This window comes from Haemorhous mexicanus, chromosome 24, assembly GCF_027477595.1.
Source record: "Haemorhous mexicanus isolate bHaeMex1 chromosome 24, bHaeMex1.pri, whole genome shotgun sequence".
Taxonomy (NCBI): domain Eukaryota; kingdom Metazoa; phylum Chordata; class Aves; order Passeriformes; family Fringillidae; genus Haemorhous; species Haemorhous mexicanus.
This window is the reverse complement of record NC_082364.1, coordinates 7,659,840-7,680,725: the sequence shown is the minus strand read 5'-3', so window position 1 is coordinate 7,680,725 and position 20,886 is coordinate 7,659,840. Positions and strand designations below refer to the sequence as shown.

Here is a 20,886-nt window from a genome sequence, read left to right as displayed (position 1 = left end):
ATCATTAACACTGCACACAGACACGCACCAGGTGGGATCAGTTCACTTAGAAGGAGCTGCTCTAGAGGCCATGAATTCCCTGGAAACGTGCCTGTTTCTAAATGCTGCAGAGAGCCCTGCTGCAGTTTGTCCCGCTGCTCCCTTGTCCGCTCCCTCACTCCTAGAACAAACCCCACACGGAGCTACAGCCTTGCTGCTGTCAGAGGCTGGACTGCACTCACCATTCCCTGATGAGCTGCTGCCACGTGGCAGAGCACACGCAGAGCTCGTGCTGAAGTGACCTGGACAGCTGTGCTCAGGACAGCTGGATAGGACAGACGCAGGCAGCAAGGCTCGGTTCAGGGCCCCTGACCAGCGAAGCTGAACTGATTAATGTCTCAGTTAATGGCTGAGACAAACAATAATGACAAAACTAGAGGTAAGTGCACCTGAAGGCAGTCATTTCAGACCACGTGTAGCGGGGAAGCTTGGGCTGCAGAGCCTGCTTGCTTCACTAACAGTGCTGTGAGGAAGAGGTACAGTAAAATCATTGCAAATGTAAACTAGGTGAATTATCACATCTTGAGGGAAAAAGTGATCAGTAGCAGGAACCTTGTGCCCTCTGGCACCTGACACTGGATGAGAAGTTGAGACATTTTTATCTAGGTTGCAGCAATAGGTAAATTCACTCCTAGGCCAGTTAAACAACAACGAGCATCATTCACGTCAGCGTGGGAACATCCTTTCCACCAAGCAGCTCATCCTCAGTCAGCCTTCCTGGAAATCCGGCCCATCTTGGTGCGGATGTTTCGCAGGAGGAAGAAAGCCACTGTGCTAGCAATACAGGTGACTTCAGCTACCCAGAAGGCTGTGGCCCAGCTGTAGTGCTTGGCAATTGTACTGAAAGGCAGTCCAGCCAGGAAACCCCCAACTATAATGAAAAACAAACAGAATGTCAACAACACTTGTGTGTTCCCATGTTATCTATCAACACCTGCTTTTGAATATATAACAATTCCTCAGGCCTGGATTGAACTTAAAGCCCAGCACAAAACCTGTTGGACACAGCAGAAAATCATCCCTGAGGCTTCCAGCTCCATTATCTCTCTCCTTAGGTGCCTTCCCATGACCAGTAGTAGCTTGGCACCTGGGGCTAGACCATGCTTCATCAAGAATGTGCATGGGTTTTGTTTGTTTGGAAATGGGTATTACTTACCATTGGCCATGAGGGCCACTATGGCGTGGGAGGTGCCACACAAGTTGGCAGGGGCACTTTCATTGGCTATGACCCCAAACAGGGCAATCGGCCCATACGAGGAGAACCCAAACACAGCTCCCAGAGTCAGAATCCACAGCTGTCAAAGTTAAAATCAGAAACAGGATCTGTAAATCTCACCACTGTCAGCAACTGTTGATAATTCTCAGATTCTATACTCGGTACCAGGGAGTTTTGACACTTTCAGGCTGACACCAGCTCCCCCAGCCTGCAGCCAGGAGAGCTCAAAGCTGTAGAGTCCCCACACCCATAAAGCCCAGCTGCATTTCCACCACTCCATCTTACTGGCCAGTGCAAGCTCTCCTCCCTCGCACAGTTCTGCCCTCCACACCATATAACACAGCCTGTGCTGATTTGCAAGAAACAGAACATTGAACAGAAGAGGGCAAAGAGCCCATGAAACCACAGGAAAGAATTGTGAATCAGGTTGCTTTCATAAACAAGCCTGGAGCTACCAACCGAAAGCTTTTCTCAGTTTAGATGCACGAGACTGATCAGAGCACGTTTATTTGTGAGACACCTCTTTCTGATGACTTCCATGTTACTAAACTGAGAAACCAAAAATAAAAAAAAAAAAACCACCACAAAAAACCCCAACAGTCTTAACTTCAGTGGTAGTTTCTGCTCTAAGAAACCTATCTGGCCCCAAATTGTCAGTCTCTTGTTTGCACAACAAAGGATTGTAACACCTCCAGATTACAGCATGCTTTTAGAATTGCAAACACCATTTCAAAAAGCTCAGGAGGAAGTAAGTGCCATCTTATTTTCCAGATGTGAAACAGAAAGGAGTTAGGAGAACACCTGCCAGAAACTAAATAGGAATGCATCTGCCAGAGCAGAATCATTCTTTCAGATCTCACCCACAAGACCCCTTAGCTGGCTATATTTTACCTGATGAACAGAGGTCCTCAGAGCCTTCTTTATAAAACTTCAGAGTTACATAGTTAGACTTTTAAAAGTCAGTTAGTGTACTCAAATTATTATACGAAAATATTTCTTTTACCAAACTTACAGTAATCTCTTCCCAATGCCCTGGTTCTAAGTTCTGAAGTGCTAACCAACCTCTCAGGATAGGAGTAAGGCAGACCAGGGAAAGAAGAAAAAGGCAGAGGGAGAAAAAATGCAAGCAGAAACCTCATGTTCTTTTAGGCCTGTAAGATCAGCTAGAGGTTGCAAGGCTACAGTCCAGAAGTGGTTTTCCTGAAGAAGAAAAAAATGAAAGGAGAAAAGTTTTATTTTTTTAGCAATCATAAGGGCAGATGCAAGTCATGTCTCACGCAAAGCCCGGAAGTCAGACTGCCTGCAACAAACAGGACAGCAGGAGCACCCCAAGCCAGGCCAAGCCAGCACTTCTCCAGAGTGCAACAGAAAAGAAACCCTTGGGAATGGTGAAGAAAACAATCATGCTTTCCGTCATCAAACCCCCCCTTCCAGGGCTACCCCTACGGATGGCCAGCTGCTGCATGTGACTCACCTTGGGAGAGTCACCCGTGACTGTGATCCGGAAGAGGAACATGGACACACACATCCCAGCCATCATGGAGAGCAGGAGCGCGTGCCGGGGGTTCCCATAGCTGGACAGCCCTACCTGGGACACAAGGAAGGAAGGAAAGTGGACAGTCAGAAACTGGAAGGCCTTCCTTTTACACCTGTAGTGACCACACCATCCACAGCCCCGTCAGAAACACGGATGGCACATCAACAGCACATCTGTTGGCACACCTTGTCAGTGTGGTCTAAGGGCTGCACACAGTCAAACTGTGCTAAACAAACGCTCTTAGTATGAACGATACTTCATTATCAACCACTTCCACCCTGAATCTGGCTCCAGATCCCACAACTGGATTTTAATGTGAGGTTTTTTCCCCCAGCCAGAAGGCAATTATCAACAAACAGTCCTTCAACACGAAAATCTGGAGACCACAGTAAAGCAAACAAATTAAATAAACACCTCAAATGTGACAGGCATATTGCAACCCCTAACATCAGCATACCTATTCCCTAGCACCTTCTGGAGTGTTTGGCAGCTGTGCCCATGCACAGGGCAGAACTGAGTATGGGCTGGTTTCTCTGTTGTGCTCACAGGGACAGCACCCTGCTTTAGTGCCTTAGTGAAGCAGCTCAGATTGCCACTGTGTTCCCTGCCCAGCACGCCCGAGGGTGCACATGACTTACTTTTGCTACTGCTCTATCAGAAAGGTATCCAGCAGCAATGCTTCCCACTAGGCCCCCAATTTCCAAGGCACTCATGTAGGAACTGCCTAGAACACAGACAAAGCAAAGAACAGCCCATCAGAGTTGGTGCTGTGGGCTCCAGACCAGTCCCACTGCTGGACCTCACAGAGTACGTGAGCAGCTCTGCTGGACACAAACACCTGGCTCATCTCTGTTCAGGAATGCCTGCATGCCAATCCCAGGAACGCTCTGGCTCTGGGGTGCTTGGTGCATGCACTAACTCCATCACTGTGTTATTTCAAAACCTGTGTGTAGTTAAGCAAGGGCCTCTACCCAGGCAAACTCTGGGCAACACCTCCCAGACTGCAGCTGCAGAGCTTAATAATGCAGCTTTGCATCTCACCTACAAGCATGGACTGTCCCCTCTCCTGGATCAGGAAGAGCTGTCCCCAATCAGTACAGCAAGTTTTCACTCCAAAAACGACCAGGTAGCCTGTTGAGAGCACCCAGAGGTATGGGGAGAGCAGCAGCTCTGTCAAGGTGCTGTTGTCGCTGGAGGTACCTGTAGGAAAGTCGGGAGGAATGTTACCACAGCCCAAAGCACACCAACCAGCAGCCCAGCAGACAGTTCTGCAGGCAGGATCAAGGCATGAGGACATCCCCACACAGAGAGGTATTCACAGCTGCTGAATGGTAGTGAATGGCTCTACCTCCCCCTTGTTCTGGTGGTTTCAGAATCTCTTCTGTCATTTTATTCCACATTCATCAAAGATTTCAAAAGAATAATCAAAACACTACTGCCAGTAATTTTCTGTATTGCAGTTGCCAGTAAACCCCTCACAAAGGTTGTTAGAAAAATTGCCTCTAGATTCTTTGGGAGTGTTTTTTAGCTGTGCCTGTGAAAGGCACTGCACAGACTCAAAGATGCTTTCAGATGCTACCTTGATTTTTGCATCAGTCTTCCAGGAACACCAACAAACTTGCTCTCCCCAGAGAATGCTCTGGGGAAACAATATTCTTTTCTTATGTAAAGAGGTCCAGTCTGGCAGCATGGGCAGTATGGGACAGCATAGAACATGGGCTGAGTTTCCACTGGCCTTTTGAATCCTACTGAAAAACCTGTGTTGCAATTCTCATCTACATGTCCTGCTTCCAGAGAAGCGCCACACTCAGTGGTCTGAACAAACATTTACTAACTAGATGTCCTAGGCTGGGACAGAAACACTGAGCAGAGTCCACCGTGAGCTAGGGGTCAAGAGAGCCTAAGGTGGGGTGAGGGGAGAGCTGCCTGTTGGCTGCCAAAGCAGAGGAGCAGAGGTCAGGCCTAAGGAAGCATTCCCTGCTGCTGTAGCTTTTCCCTCTCCACCACCCCACCAAAACTCGCAGTCTGAGCCCACATGGCTCCAAGAAAATAGAGATGCTGGTAGCAGGAAGACATGACATATATGGGGAGAGCCAGCCCTGAGCACCTCAGCAGCACACAGGTGTTTGCTGGCAGGCTAAGGAGCAAGACTAACAGAGGGCCAACAGCAGGCTTTTCCCCTGCTCTGCCACAGTGTCAGGAATCCCTGCAGCAGCCCCTTCCCACAAGACCACAGTGGGGCTTGGTTTATGCAATTTGTACCTTCAGTTACCAGAATAAAGCAGCCCAAACCAACCCATTACCACATGCCTGCCAAAATGTAACTTCAGAAACTGGGGAGGATGGGGGTGTCGGTATGCTGAGAGTGACACATCTGTACCAGAACACAGACAGAAGGCACTGCATCTTCTGCTGCAGCTGCTTGCTTGCATTGAAGCCATGTGCTCACCTTTCTTCCCTTTCTTGGCTCCTTGCTCAATGTTGGGCAGCCCAACATCTGCCGGCTCGTTTTTAATCAGGACAAGGCAAACAAAAGAGACAACCATGCAGGTGAAGCCAGAGAAGGACAAAGTCTTGCGCCAATCGTAGTTCATAGACACAAGAGCAGCGACAATGGGGCCTAGGCCTCCAGCCAAGTTCATGCTTGTAGACAGGATTGCCCACCAAGTCCCAAACTGGGAAGGCTCAAACCACTGTGCAACAAGAAAAACAGCATGAGGTGTAAGAGAGTGACAGCACACCTGAAAACCCACCCTTGAAGCCCATGATGTGCGGCTGGGGCAATTCAGACACAGAACTCCAAAAGCAGGTAGAGGGAACACCCACACCTCACTGCTTAAGTCAAGCAGGAAACTCCAAATGTTACTCAAGCATCAGCCATAAGAGCTTGACAGGTGTCCACGCTGTGAGCCAGCTCAAAGTTATTTCCATTTACGAACATGAAACTGAGACGTGGGGCAGGAGAGGCAAGTTTAAGAGCACATGGTTTTGTGTACTCACTTTCAAGTCCTCCTGGAGAGGTCTGCTGGCTCAGGAACTTGGATGGATACGCAGAGAGTCACAGGGTAACTTTAGGACTCGCTGTTGCATTAAGTATCAGACTTGAAGGGCTCTGTACTGCAAGGAGCACCCAGAGCCAGAACCACTTGGGTGGCTCTTGTCGGCAGGAAAATGTTTGAGATCTACATTCATTAACATCTTCAGAATACACCATGGCTGGTATTTCTGTTATTTGGGCCCTTCTTTTCCGTGCATTCAACTGTCCTGCACAGGCCTGTCCTCATCAGTTGGGGGAGGCTAGGAGCCACACAGAAGGGCAACAAAGTTGTTTATCTTTTCTCCACCCTGCCTCACAAGTACATGCAGTACATTCATTCCTGGATCTTACATTTTCCGTGAGGGACCAGCATAAAGCTAACCAAATTCCTTTCCTTCTGTCCTTGGAAGAAATCAATCTGATCCTTTCAGATTCTCACAAACCCCAAGTACATACAGCTTAGAGACTCATCTCACACCATTCCTCCATCTTAGCCAGTTTTCTACCTGAACCACCTGTGATTTGGAATTCCCAAGTTGCCCAAGACAGCAGATGGAACTGTGCTCACTGCCCACTGACCCACAGCAAACCCTGACTTGCAGCAGCAGAGACAAGCAGTCCTGGGTGTCCACGCCTAAAATACTTAATTTCAACAAAGGCTGCCTCAACGGGGCAGAACTCTGCTACCAGGAGATGTTACCAAACTGAGCTACACTCAGGGCGCATAGGGGCAAGGGCTACAGAGTGAATCTTTGCTAGAATAAGCAGAACCCCGTGCACAGAAACTTGTTCCACAGGCAGCAGAATGCAGAGAGTGCTCCAGACCTCCTTGGCTGGAAGGGAGTGAGAAAACCTGCAAGTCCCTCTGGATTGTGGGCAAGCATGGTCTGCGCAGCCCTGATGCCAGGGCAGGTCAAGAGAGCAGTGGCAAGTTCCCCCACCGTTCTCAGCACCCACCTTGCGCAGGACCTTGCCGCAGGGCGGCCAGCCCAGCCCCTGGGCCAGGCCGTTGAGGAACCAGAGCCCGGCGAAGGCCATGACGGTGGAGCTCCAGGAGAAGACCACGTTGACCAAGCCCACCATGAGGAGGCCGGAGGAGAAGAGCCAGCGGGCGCTCATCTGGTCCGAAAGGACGCCGCTGATGAACTTGCTGATGGCGTAGGCTGCCGACTGGCTGCTGGTGATGAGACCTGCGGCGGGCAGAGCCCAGGGGCGCCTCAGCCCGCGGAACGGCCACCGCTAGGCCGGCGGGGCCGAGGGGCCCGGACCCACACTCACCCAGGTCGTCCTTCCCCAGCGGCACCTCGGCCATGACGGCGGGCATGACGAACGAGAAGGTTTTGCGGTTGAAGTAATAGAGCGTGTAGCCCACGAACATGGCCGCGAAGATCACAGCCCGGTACCGGCCGTACCCGCCGGCCGCCATCGCTCCCGCGGCGCTGCCCCGCTCCGGAGCACCCCGCACGGACGGACGGACGGACGGGCGGACACACGGACACGGCCCCGCCGCCCCGCCCCGCGGAAGTCCCGCCCCGGCTCCCGGCCCGCCCCGCTCCCGGCACACACGGCACCGCTCCGCACAGCCCGGCAGGAAGTGTCGCTTTTATTTTTGGCTGAAGAGCCTGAATGGAGAACAAAGTCAGATGCACATTCGCAGCCGTCGGAGCCCACTCGCGTGTGTGGCAGCAGCAGGGACGGTCTGAGGAGGCAGGAGGTCACGGCCAGGGACAGGGACAGTCACACGATTAAGTCGGTCCAAGTGCACAAAATACCAAGGAAGGCAGTTGCCATTAGACTTTCCAGGTTTGGTTGTTTGATCCGTATCGCTGTCCTTGTGACTGACTACAGGATGTGCCAACATGGCCCATCTTTCCCCTCCTCTGTATTCAGTGTTGTCTTTTCTGAACTTTGAAAACTATGAATAGAATCCTTCTGTCAAGTCTCACTTCATGGTTCTTGGACTCTGCTAGAGACCACAGACAGTTTTAACAAACAGCCTACTGAAAACAGACACAGCCATATCTCAAAGCACAGATCATCTGCCTTCCCAGTTTTGTTCTACCTTCCCATGAATCCAAGTATTAATACACCTCCCACCAGCTGAAATCACACATTTGCTCTAAGTCAGGGTCTCATATGCAAAGACAACAACCCTTCAGGTCTATATCCTTCTGCAATCATCTTCACAAGAGGTGGGGCACAGAGCTTATGTTCCAGGTTACTTCCTGCACCTTAAGATGTTTCTGTACTGCTTTCTCCCCATAGGAAAGTCACTTTGGTGACTTCTGTACTGAAACAAAGACAATTCTTGGTGGGCAGTCTGCCCCACATAATAGAAGAAAAACAAAACCAATTCACTACGTTAGTAGAGGCAAAATCCGCAGAAAGAACAAAAAAATAAATTTACATCTCTATCCCACTGTGTTGTCATTGTGTTCCATTTACATAATGACTAACCAGGTCCATAAGAAAAACAAGAAAGTAACTATGAAATAAATAGATGCTGACACTCGTATGATTTCAGGGTGTTACAATTCATCGTTTTTCCTGCTTTCTCCTCCAGCTTCTGCCTTCTCTTTTTTGGACCCTGTGTAATGAAGCAAACTCAGTTTCACACTGCAGTCATTTTCACAGCATGCAAAGCAGTACTGAGAGTCTCTGACATTTGCAAAATTTGCCACAACACTTGCAGTCCGTGGTACAGAGGTTTTGGGGGTTGATACTCAGCTCCATGGAGCTGAAGCCATGAACCCTCTGTCCCTGCTCACAGTGCTGCCCTGGCAGCAGGAGAGGCTCAGCAGCTCTAAGCAGAGCCTGTCTCACAGCCATGGGACTGGCTGCAAACTGTAGGGACAGGGGCACAAAGCAGCACTGGTGCATAAGAATTCCACTCTTAATTAACAGTGGATCAGCAGTCAGGGGTTCTACCATCATATTACCTCTTACAGCTAAAAATCTGCAAAGGAGCCCCCAGACACCTTGCACTTGTAGGTCCCAAGTTCCAGACTGTTAGCAAAACATTTACCCACCCGAGTCTGATGCAGGCTTATCATCTATTGCTGCTTTCTCAGCTGTAGGAGGTTCCTTGGCTGGATCAATATCCTCTGGTTTGTCTATGTTTAAAGCAGAAAGAAACAAAAGTCAAGGGAGAACACACAGGAAACAAGGTGCAAAGAGATGAGGTGAGTAAAGATGAGGTTAAACCAGCCAGCTGTGGTGCCTCAGTGGGACTGTAACAGCTCACTCTCACAGCAGATCACTCTACAGCACTCAAGCAAAACAAAACTGCTCCATATTCCCCTTTTGAGTGCCAAGCTTTATGTCCTCAGAAGCCCTGGAGACTGACTGGTTGCACAGGCAGATGACCTTTGGAGCTGTGACTATGAGCAGGATCCCTTGAGAGGAACCAGCAGGAATGCTGACAAACAGCACCCAGATTTGAAAGGACCAGGGCACTTGAGACCTGAGGATCTCAGAAAGTTCAAAAAACTTAGTCCTAGTGCCCCAAGAGATTGTTTTTTTCCCCCTGGGGTCCATCTAGGCCACGAACCTTTCTCATCAACAATTTATTCTACTCACTGATCTAGGACAGGACTTTGCGTATTCAGCTCGGTACACTGAACTGCAGTCAATGGCTAATCTTTCCTAGAGGTCAACAAGCCAGCAAGACAGGTACTGACTATCCTAGGAAATTTATAAATAATTTCTGTTTCTTCACAAAAAACCCAAACAAATGGTGGGGGGTGAAGGACACTACAATACATAGATTTTCCCAAATGTCTTTGAAATTAAGAGCAAACTCACCTAATCTCACAGTTAGCTACCGTCCTCCCTTCTTTAGCTCCCGTTCAATCAAGAGAAACACCATGTGGTAATTATATAATAGGGAGTTACATACATGCTCCAAGCCTGCTACTTACCTTCTTGTTTCCCCTCCGTGGGAGGGATAGTATTCTCAGTCTCAGGGGCTGCTGTAGTATTCTTGCCTGAATCAGTTTTTGTGGCATTCTTCTCCCTTTTGGGTTTGGGTTTTGCAAATTTGGCTTTATTCAGGAGATACTGCACTTCCCTGTCCAGGGCTGCTATCTTGAACTCTATATCTTTAGAGAGCAGCACAGGTTTCTCAGTAGGAGTAAGCTTGTTCTGTTCAGCCAGCGTCTCATTTTTCCAGATCTGTGGGATGCGAGGGAAGAGGTGCTTTTGGAATGCTTCTGGGTTCCAGGAACTGCTGTATATCACAGTATCTCAAAGTCACTGCCCCTGGCTATTCTGCTTTATGCAGGACAGCTCTTCTATGTGCTACATTTCCACCAACCTCTCAGTTACCCAGACACAGGAAAAAGAGAAACAAAACCCAGTGCCTGCCTTTAAAAACTGAGAGCAACGAGATCACTGGGCTCCACCCCCACCCTGGAGATGATTCCACATGCAACACAGGAACTACCATTCCCCCCAGACACAATGGGGTCAGGCTGGGCGTTAGGAAACACTGAAACACACAAAAAGTTTGCTGGTGGCACAAAAACAAAACATGCACATTCTACTCCGTGATGCTGAGTGAAAGTATAGGTCATAACCCAAACTGCCACCCCACCCTCCTCCAGCATCACTCCATCCTTCAGTACCGTGGTTTCGTTGATGGCTTTTTCCAGGGTACTCAGTTCCACTTCTGTGAATATCTGGTCAGACTCTGGAATCATTCGGGCTCCCCTTGTAGATAAGAAAGCTTATTTTTGTTAAGCCAAGCAGACTGCACTTTGGCAACCCAATGGTTACAGCTCCAGTAATACAAAAACATCACAACCACCATGCTGGACCCTTCCTGCCCCCCATTTTGGACAAGGGCCTGTTCACAGGTCCTGCAGAACAGGACACTGGGGAGCAGGGTTCTGCTCACCTTTTCTCAGGAACTGCCACTGTCTTTCACATCCACTCTGGTCTCATTCTGCTGGCAGCTCCTACATGATCAGTTGCATGACATTCCTTCCCAAAAGCCTGCCCTTACCTGAGAAAGATGGTGGAGTGATTGAGCAGACTTTCCAGAGCAGCCAGGCGTTCTGGCCACTTTCTCCGTTCTTCAACACGGAAGAAAAGGTTCCTACAAAGCTTTTTCAGCTCTGAAAGCTTGTCTTTCAGCTCCTGAAAATGGGGGAGAGGAGAAAGGAGACAGTTTGACCACTGTCTAACATTGGCAACTTCCAAAGTTTTAACTGCATTTGTTTTTCACTCCATCAAATACACCATTTCAGTCAGTAAAAAGAGCCACATGACAAAGCTTTCAGTCAACAGGTTCCTGCTGAAGCTCTTGTAGAAACACCAATGGCTGGGACAACGTCTTATTTTGCTCTGTGCATAATGCTCTGAAGAAGCAACAAGCTCTCAAGAACCAGATTACAAAGGCTCTGTCAGCCTCTGTGGTCACTTCCATGTCAGTGACAGCTGACCGGTATCCTGACTGCACACAGCAATACCTTTGTTGCAGCTGCATAGCCCTCCTCCTCCATCCAACTGGAAGCCTCACTAAGCTTTTTGGAAATTTCTTCTCTCTGCTCCTCTGTTGAGACAAACTGATACTCCTCTTGGTAAAGCTTGTCCTAAAAAAACAGCAAGCACTGGTCAAACACCACTGAGCCTGGAACCATAAAACAGGAGTACTCACTTGTGACTGGGCTGGGGTGCTGCCTGCACCCTCCCAAATCTGAGCTCGGCTCCTAGCATTGCCAGGAGCACAATGTAACACACCAGGTATAGACACACCCACGTCCCATGATGGTAACACTGCAACAGTCATTATTTCACACACACTTCACACTAACTGCTGCTTCTACACAACAGTTCTTGAGAAGTTGTAGCTTCTTTACACTCCCGAGGCAATTGTTCAATGTGTTAGACATGCTGAAGGGAAGCTTCATTTTGTATTGAGGAAACATGGGCCTGGGAAGCCTAATAGCATTAGGAAAAGTGACTGAAAGACAAAACCTGGGCTCTTAAAATCAGCTTCCCCCAGCTCAAACAACTCCCCTGCACTCAGATCAGCCAAAAGCTGTGCAAAACACTTCTACTGCTCTCCTGGAATTCTCATTTCATTATATCCCTTTCTTACCTGGGTCTCAAAGATGAATGACTCCAAGCTGTTGGCTGATTTTTCTCTTTCCTGTTTCTCTAGATCTCTGATCGTCAAGTCTTGGAGTCTAACATGCAAAGGGAACAAAAACCAAAAAGTAGCAAGTGCCCTTGATTGAGCAGCACATCACACACACCAGCTTCTGAGGTCAGCAGTGCTCTGTGTGAGCCATCACCATTCCAAAGCAATTCCCTTCCTTTATCTAGAGTTCTAACTTAGCAGAGCCATTTCAAACCTACTTTTTCATTGAGCTCTTCAGTTCATCTTCCTCCAGGTCAGGCACATCATTTACATCCAGCTCCATGGTGATCTCATGGACAAGCTTCTGCTTCTTGGGTGCTTTGATTTTCTCTTCCTCTGATTTGGTAGCTGTGCTGTCACTGGAACTTTTGGACGGTTCTTCCTCTTTTGCAGTTTCTCTATTTTCTTTGGGACCCTGTAACACAAAGTACGTTTTCAACCAAGGGAACAGATTTTCAGATTCTGCAACTTTTTTCAAAGGCAGGGCACTTCAGAGAAGGGAGAATTCCACTAAGGAAATGCCATTTCTTGGGTACTAAAACCACTCCCGTTCCTTCAGTCTGATGCTCACCTGAGGCTCTAATTTCTCGCCTTCTTCCTTTCTCTCTGACTCTACTTTTGGAGAGGCAGTTTCTGCTTGATCTGAAGACTGCTGTTTCTCTTGTCCATGCTCTTCATCAGCATCTACATTATGGCTTTTCTGGTCTTGTTTCTCTCCCTGCTCTTCTTTACCTGTTTCTGCTAGGCTCTCTTCCTCTTCCTGATCACAAACAAGTAAAGAGAAAAGCAAACCTATGTTTTCAATGTGGAAATTCCATGCAATGTTTCACAGAACAGGTAATTCTACATAACTGCCACAGCAAGACAAAAGGGCTCCCTTCCAGTAGCAGTCACCCTGGGGCTCACCTGAACTGAGTCTGTCAGGTTCTCTCCGGTCTCTGGTGTAGGGCCACCACCCCCAAACAGGCTTGAGATAGTGTTTCCAAGTTCTGTTGATGGGAGACAAAAAATTCAGAATGTTAGGTATCCAGAGGAAGAAAGTCATCTTCAGCTCTCAGTCCTTCCCTTCACAATGGCAACAATCATCAGGGCTCCCTTGGTGGTGTAGGTGAGCTTCACACACTCCAGACTCACACTTCTGCAACCTCCCTCCGTGGCCTTGTGTGCACAGACAGCCACACACACAGTCACAACTGTGTAAGTTCCACACCCCAAACCCAAAGAAACACAATGCTTGTCAATATCTCAGCCACTACAGGTAACAAAACAGTCAGTGTGAATATCAAAGTTCCGCATTTACTTGTCAGTGTTGACTCCTCCTCCAGCTTGTCTTCCACCAAGGTCTCAAACACCGATTCCACCTTGGAAATAGAAGCTCAGGATTAGTTTTAAGCAGGACCAGAGAGAGGGACAGAACTGAAAAATACATCAGCTGACAACCATCCCAATAGGTGGTGCTTACCCGGTCAAGACTCAGTACACCACTCTCATCCATGTTGAAGTGTGCTTTGATGCCTTTGGATTCATAGTCCGAGTGCTTCTTGAAACTGTCCCCAACTCCCTTTAGCCTCACAGTAGTGAGATTGAGAGAACCAAAAACTCTGATGACGAAGAAACAAAAGCAGAGAGACAACTCAGGATAATAGTGCTGCAGAACAGCCAATCCCTGCTCTCGCTCACACTGGTGGCAACGGGCAACTGCAAAAAGCAGGAACTGGCAGGGCTAAAGGACATGCAGTTCAGAGAACAGATGTGCCAGTGCCAGTCAGACACACTGGCAATACGTTTCTAGCCAGGCAAGTTCCACTGCCACAGAGCTGCTGGCCTGGGTGCTGGGCTCAACTCACCGCAGGTCATCCAGGCTCAGGAATGTCAGATCTCCATAGTTGACATAGAACTCAAAGTCATCTGTGTAGCGGTTAAAAGTGATCACTTTGCGCTGGGGATAGGGTGCCATGCGCTGGAACAAAATCCTCTTGTTATGCTTTAAACTCCTGGATTTATCATCCTCCTCAACTTCGCGAGTAAACTCCACCTGCACGACACACAGAAAATAAGATTCAGCAACTGCAAACTGTGGCATCTTACATCAGCAGTGTTCAGCTGCTCTGCCTCAAGGCTGGGGGTTGGCAAATATTCCTCAACTGGTATTTGCATATGCCTGGCTCCTTGGATACTGCATTTCTATTATAAAGAAAACTTCCTTCTCCTTTCTCTTATTAGATTGGCAGAAACATCTCCACAGCTTCCAAACTCAAAGGAAGCTGAGAGGTTCCAGCCTGGATTGCTTCTCCCATCACAGCCCCATACCTTGCACAAGAGAAGGAAAACCAAAGGTTACCTGGATAGGAAACACAGCAGCATCCCGAACAATGAAGGGCTTCACCTTAAAGGCTTTGCTTAGAGCAGCTGCCTGGTAGACTGCACCCATAGCAGCAGCCTCATCAGCATTGATATTCTTGCCCAGCTCTTCTCTACGAAGCAAAAAGCAACAGACATGAAGTTTGCAGCCTCTACATAAACAGCAGCTTGTCAATGGGAGACAGACTAGAAGGGGGCCTTACATACTCACTTGCCCACAGCTTTCAGCAAAACCTCCTGCACTTTGGGGACCCGTGTGGCACCGCCAACTAGAATCACCTGGTCAATTCCATCCTAGGGATTGGAAACAGTCACCTTGTCTTAAGAAAGCAATTTTGGAAAGCTAAGTCCAGGGCTTCCTTACGCTCCTTCCCCGGTCACCACGTGCTGACATGGTGCTCTAAGAACACCCACACTACACCCTGCTGTCCCCGTGCAGGCCAGTGCCCAATAGATCTCAGACAGACATTAGCCATGCCAACAACCAGGCACCTGGGGTCAGATCTGTCCAACAGTGACAACGTGACTGCGGCTTCAAGCCACCTGAAACATGGGGTTTGATTCAAAATTACACAAACTAGTTCAATGGCACAGGAGACAGTGACGACAAGAGCCAGCTGGATCTGAACAGACAGAAATCCAGCCTTTAAGAGGTAACTCAGTGTCTTGCACTGAACATCAGAGCCCAAAGCTGCTGAGAGTTGTGGCATCCTGCAAAGTGAGCATTTAACCCACAGTGACTCCCTCCAAAGGACTGCCTCAGGTTTGGTCCAACTGCAGCCCACAACAGAGCTCCCTTTAGGGAATGTGCAAAGGAGAAACCCAAACACCCATAATTCTGTATCCAGACTCATTCAGTTAAAACTTTAGGAGTGAGACCAGAACCAGTATTCAAGACAAAAAGAGGAAACATCATTATTTCAAACCTACAGCACAAGAGTGAAGTGTTTTAAGACAAAGAAGCCCCTCCTCCGAGTCCCTAATTTCTGGCGGATAGTGCAGGGCAAGTGTGACACACTCCTGCTTGACACTGCAGCAGGCAAACTCTCTGTAGCACCAACATCACTGTCACAATAGCAGTCATCTACCTCCTAACAGTCTAGATAAAACAACCACTGATGCCTCAATCATGATGTGGCAGTAGCTCCACACACACTAGCTTCAGGTTTGGTAATGCATTTTCTTAAACACACCATGTTCATCTCTGCGCTACTCAGAGCCTGCTGCACAGGTCCTGGGACACGCTTGAACAAGTCAGAGCACAAATCCTCAAATTCTTGTCTTGAGACCTTGGCTTTGAAGTCAATGTCATCCAGTAGTCCCTCGATCTGTCCAGGAAAAAAAAACCAGTCAGAATGAAATTAATTGTGGAGCATTTTCCAAGCAGAATCTTTGCCCAGTGTGCAAAAAGTTCTGGCTTTTGTAACACACAACAGACCTGACCACAGTCATCTGAACCCTACCATTGCTAAGGTGATGAGAGGATGGAACATGGGTGTAACAGATAGCTTCTCTCAGTGAAAGGTTATTTAACATAGTTGACACGAATAACTCTTCTTCAATCCACTCAATCCCCGGTGCCACCTAGCAGGCACAAGCTGAGAGGGACCACCGGGAGCGATGCTCCTCAGCAGACCTGCGCTGGAGGGACAGTGCTCCCTTACACCAGTCCTCAACCCACCCCACACTTAGCCCAAAAAATGCAGGAACCTCCAGGAGAAGGTCAGACCTGTGCCATGTGGTCGGCATTGGCACTCAGCACAGTCTTCAGGCGGTTGGCCTCCTTCAGCAGTTTGGCCATGGCCCGAGGATTCTTCCGGACATCTTTGGAAGGGTGCTGCTCATTAAAGAGCTTTGCCAAGTAATCCCGGAGACGAAGCTCCATCTCTAAACCTCCAAGAGTACGGTCAAACCTGAGCAAAAGAATGAACAGAGGTGTAATATCCAAAACCAAACTGAAATACAAACAAATTTCATGTATTATTTCACAAATATGCAGAGCAGCAAGTGGTCAAAAATAGCTGCAGTATTATCAGCTGCGATGACTGTGAAAGAACAGAGGCTGTCCCCAAAATAACACATTATAATGAAAGAGAGATGGAAATAAGAGATTCACCACCTTTCAACAGCAAAATTCATTATATTTTAGGTAAATGCCTTGTTGCGAAGCATGTAAAACAGCCAAGAAGCCAATGGACAACTGTATCAGGTTCCAGGTACCTTCTTGAAACAGCAAAACAAATAAATGCTTTGGAGTTAAAATTGCTGGGCTGGGTAAGCCCAACACCCATCTCCTTATTTGGCAATGCATTAAGTCCATGGCATTTTCATTATTCTCTAGAAGTGTATTCCTCTTTTTCCAACTTATACACTTAAAAGATTACATGTCATGGAATAGGTTTCCATGGCTTGAGTCTATCAAATGAAAGCTTAAAGCAAACTAAGTACACTGGTTCCCTCCTAGGCTCCTGGAAGTTCTCAGCTACCTTCTGCAAAAGATAGCAATACCAAAATTATTCCCAACTGGAGTCTTCTTGCTCCAAATGTTTCCCCCTCAGCCATCCAAATTACTGTACTGAAGCCTCACTGCAAAATTCTACATGACGAAGATTGTGAAACAAATGGTTTCTTTCCTGAGACCTGTGAGATTTTTGCAACTCATGTGGAATTCTTACCCAATGCCTTGGATCTGCAACTGAGGTTGGGTTCCCGAGTCCTTAGTTTTCACTGTCTGATAAGTAACAATAGTACAAACGGTGCTTCCTGCTCCCATGTCGTAAAACATGATATTCTGAAAAGAAAAGCTGGGACAGTGAAGCAGAAACACCTGGACGTCCCCCCACAAATAAGCAGAGAACCTTTCAGTGTGATACAGGCTGCAACTACCTACTCCCTGGACTAGTTTGTATCCTAAGAGCAGGACTCATTTTTGACCAAACACGGGTGATGTTCAGGGTTATGCTTAACAGAAGGAGACAAGAAAACCCCTATCTATTTCATAGTTAAAAATCCAAAATTTTGTTCTTTCTTCAGCCTCAGGTAAATCAAGTACTTCTGAGTCGGTGTTCCAATACTTGAAGTAATTGCTGCTGTTATTTTCCCCAGCTGATAAGCAAGGAACAGGTTTACAAAATGGGAACTCCCAGGACCTGCCCTCACTCCAGCAGCTTTCAGGCTTCACCATACGTGCACACAGGGTTTAATCTCTTTGTCTGGTTGACAAACACATGAAAACAGAGGAGACTGCTTGATCAGCAGAGTCTATTTCAAGTTCTTTGGATTTCTTCTGCAGCACTTTCTCCCCTGCATGCAGGCAACTTGGCAGGACTCTCTGCATCTCTCAAATGCACCTACCTGTGCCGTGGCATTGATGTCTTTCCTCCTAAAAACCCCATAGTTCAATGCTACAGCCGTGTTGTCATTGATCAGCTGCAGCACCTTGAGGTCAGCCATGCGGGCGGCGTGCAGAACCGCTCTCCTCTCTGCTTGGTTGAAGTAGGCAGGAACTGTGATCACTGCATCTTTGATGGGCTGCTCTGAAACAGTTGCAGGGAACTCTGCATCAGTGTAGCCACATGCAAAGACTTGTTGAGATAGAGTGACAGCAGCAAACCCAGAGGACCCAAGGTGAAGACCCACAAAGAATGCAGCCCTGCAGCAGTAGCCAGGATCCCTAGGGAGGAATCTCTGTATCCTGCTGAAACCAAGCAGACCTGGCATATTCACACAAAGCCACAAGTATATTGACCACTCTTTCATGCGTCAGGATACTCCCAAATGCTCTGGGTAGTCTTCATTCCAACAAACACTATCTTCAGGGAGCCCTACACTGCCACTGGATCATATTCACTCTCCAGTAAAGTCTTTGGACTGGCTGGAGTGTCACTGACCACATGACAAAACGTCCTACTAATTTACATACTTTTCATTACTATGGTATTTCATAAGCAACACAGCATGAAATACGCATGACAGCCTCCTCTCTGTTAGCAAGTGTCACAGCAAAGGGCCATTTTCGCTCTTTTAGTTCAGCTCCAACAGCAAGTTTCCATCCAGAACAGCTACAGCACAGCCTTCACAGAACCATTTCCACCCTCCCCAACAGCCACATTCCATGTGCCCCCACTCTGATCATATACAGGATAAAGAAAACACTTCACTTTTCTTCAGAGACTGCCTGTAAGGCTCCTTCATTGCAAAGCTAGGTGGTAAACAGAGTGTCTGCCCCCAAGATCCCAAACGTGCATCATATTAGAAACAAATGATAACTGGATAGCTTCTAAGTCTTGCTTACAGCCTGCAGCTGGACAGAACCAATATCCTGTTTCCAAAAACCTTGGGTTTCTGAATGCTTTTGGTCTCTCCTCAAATCCTATAGTGTACAAACTCATACACATATAGATGAGAGAAAGCTAAACCCTTCCAACCTGCAAATTCCTCAGCCAGACCACGTGAATAGTTCAGGACCATCCCCAGCATCTCCTCGGGAGAATACCACATCGTTCTACAATGGGAAAGAAAATGATGGAATCACCGGCAAGCTGCAGAAGGCTGGTAGCTGACATCCATCCCACAAAGAACCTAACAGCAGCCACTTACGGGGACAACTTGAAGATAACAGTGTGTCTCATCTCATCCTCCACCAGCTCATGCTCCGGGAAGCGGGACTGGTACAGCGCCACGTGGGGATTATCGATCCGCTTACCCAGCAGATCCTGGAAGTATCGGAATGCCACCTTGGGCATCCTTATGGACTGCAGGAAAAAAAACCACATCACCCACTTGCATTCTTTCAGCTAAACTGCTGCCAAACCAGTCCCTCCCAGACTACATGGGGAACAACTCTTGCTGTGGGAGTAGGAGCACACAGCCCCTACACAGAGCCAGTAACGCATCAAGGAGATGAGACGTGCAGGACAACAATAAAACACTGTCTGAGATGTTTGTCACAATGTGGGATACACGTATTCTGCAAACAGGAACTCTTACCATCCCCAGCGCACCATCACCAAAGAGACGCTCGTTCTCTTTCAAGGAAACAGCCACAGGTGTTTTCCTTCGTGACTCCCTGAGAACACAGAGGGAGGAATAAACCAGTGGAAAAAATTGAACATTGCAGTCTCCAGTGAAGACAGATATTGTTCCCATTCTAGAAGGACTAAGGGAAGGTGTTTGGAGAGGGGGGCCAGCCTCTGCTCAGCTGAGGGGCTAGTAGACAAGCCCCTCCCCCCCACTCCTTCAGGGCTTTGATGAGACTATTTTCGCTTTCCTCCGCTCATAAGCAAGGCAAGACAGTTCCCTTATATCTATCTAGCACTGCTGAATTTCAGGGAGGTGGGTGAGAAATCTTGTTATCTCCAGACTCCCAGAAACTGAGGACGTTCCTAATCATACGTCCTCTCTCACCTGCAGATTCTTCACTCAGCTGCTTGAGGATAGGCTGCAGCAGCAGCTGAATGCAAGAAATTTACCCGTGTTACAAGCGTGGGCTTTGAACAACTGCAGCAAAACAAACCTGGCTCTGGGCTCCCCTAGGGGAACTAAGAATCAAGGGACTGGGTGCCCTTTCGGGTTGGCACCACAATGTGTCCTTAACCACGAGGGCTTTCGGCACTCGCTGGAAAGAAACCCAAAGTGCACCTGAACCCCTTAAAGGTGAGTTAACAAACTGCCCTGGAGGATGCCCCGCAGCTGCCCACCGGGGCAAGACTGAGTCACAAGCCTGCGTGGGAGAGTGGGAGCCTTCCTCCGGCAAGACGAACAGGGACGGCCAAGTCCCGGCCAGCCTCACCCTCCGCCCGCTCCCGGCGCTGGCGGGGGGCTGCAGCCGCGCAGGACAGGCCGGATCCCCACGGGACCCTCCCGCGGCCGCTCACTTGTTCAGGACGATCTCCATGGGCACTCCAGGCTTCACGATGGCGATCTTCATCGACTCGCTGCCCACGTCCACCGACATCACCGCCACCGGCTCTGGAGACAAACCCTCGGTGAAAACTTGCTCCCGGTGTGGGCGGCCAAGACAAGCACGGGCCCGGACAGGGCGCTGGGGAGGGACCCAAGCACCGGCCGCTCATCCCCGCCGGCCCCGCACTGTCGGCGTCGCGGCCCAGGCAGGGAGTGCCCGGGGAGCCGCCGCCTCCCCGCACCGTCCCGCACGTACCTGAGGCGGGCAGGAAGCTGAAGAGAAGCAGCCAGGGCAGCGCCCGGCCGGGCAACCGCGCCATGCTCTGTGAGCACCGCTCGGCGGGGCTCGGCTACACTCGGCGCGGCTCGGCTGGACTTGGCCCTGCCCGGCTCGGCTGCACTCGGCTCGGCTCGGCCCGGCCCGGCGCGCGGAGCAGCCCCGCCGCGGCGGCCCCGCCGTCTGGCCCCGCCCCCGCCGGCACGCGGCACGCGCCCATTGGCGCGGCTGCCAGGGCCGGCCCCGCGCGCCAATCCCGCAGCGCGAGCGCGCCCATTGGGCCACGTCGGGGGAAGCCGGAAGCAGTCACGAACGGGAGCCGCGGCCCCATTGGCCGAGAGCACGGGAGGCGGGGCCGCCTGAGCGGCGC

At 49.2% G+C, this 20,886-nt stretch overlaps 2 protein-coding genes across 2 annotated transcripts; both read right to left on the bottom strand.

Annotated features, from left to right (window-relative positions):
- Positions 1–619: 619 nt before the first annotated feature.
- SLC37A4 (solute carrier family 37 member 4) lies at positions 620–7,344 on the bottom strand. Its single transcript, XM_059867123.1, has 8 exons — positions 7,108–7,344; positions 6,787–7,019; positions 5,242–5,485; positions 3,834–3,992; positions 3,431–3,516; positions 2,730–2,843; positions 1,196–1,334; positions 620–910 (listed from the first exon to the last, which is right to left on the bottom strand). Exons 1-8 carry the CDS (start codon positions 7,253–7,255, stop codon positions 744–746), a joined length of 1,290 nt encoding a protein of 429 aa, XP_059723106.1. The 5' UTR covers positions 7,256–7,344; the 3' UTR covers positions 620–743.
- Positions 7,345–7,413: 69 nt separating this feature from the next.
- Positions 7,414–20,676, bottom strand: HYOU1 (hypoxia up-regulated 1). Its single transcript, XM_059867121.1, has 24 exons — positions 20,496–20,676; positions 20,212–20,305; positions 19,325–19,403; positions 18,935–19,089; positions 18,763–18,839; positions 17,690–17,871; positions 17,011–17,126; positions 16,065–16,248; positions 15,529–15,663; positions 14,547–14,629; positions 14,316–14,448; positions 13,822–14,009; positions 13,437–13,575; positions 13,275–13,335; positions 12,881–12,963; positions 12,546–12,734; positions 12,193–12,389; positions 11,933–12,020; positions 11,301–11,423; positions 10,835–10,968; positions 10,455–10,539; positions 9,750–10,002; positions 8,859–8,942; positions 7,414–8,416 (listed from the first exon to the last, which is right to left on the bottom strand). The coding sequence occupies exons 1-24, from the start codon at positions 20,557–20,559 to the stop codon at positions 8,358–8,360; spliced, it is 2,985 nt and encodes a 994-aa protein (XP_059723104.1). The 5' UTR covers positions 20,560–20,676; the 3' UTR covers positions 7,414–8,357.
- Positions 20,677–20,886: the final 210 nt, after the last annotated feature.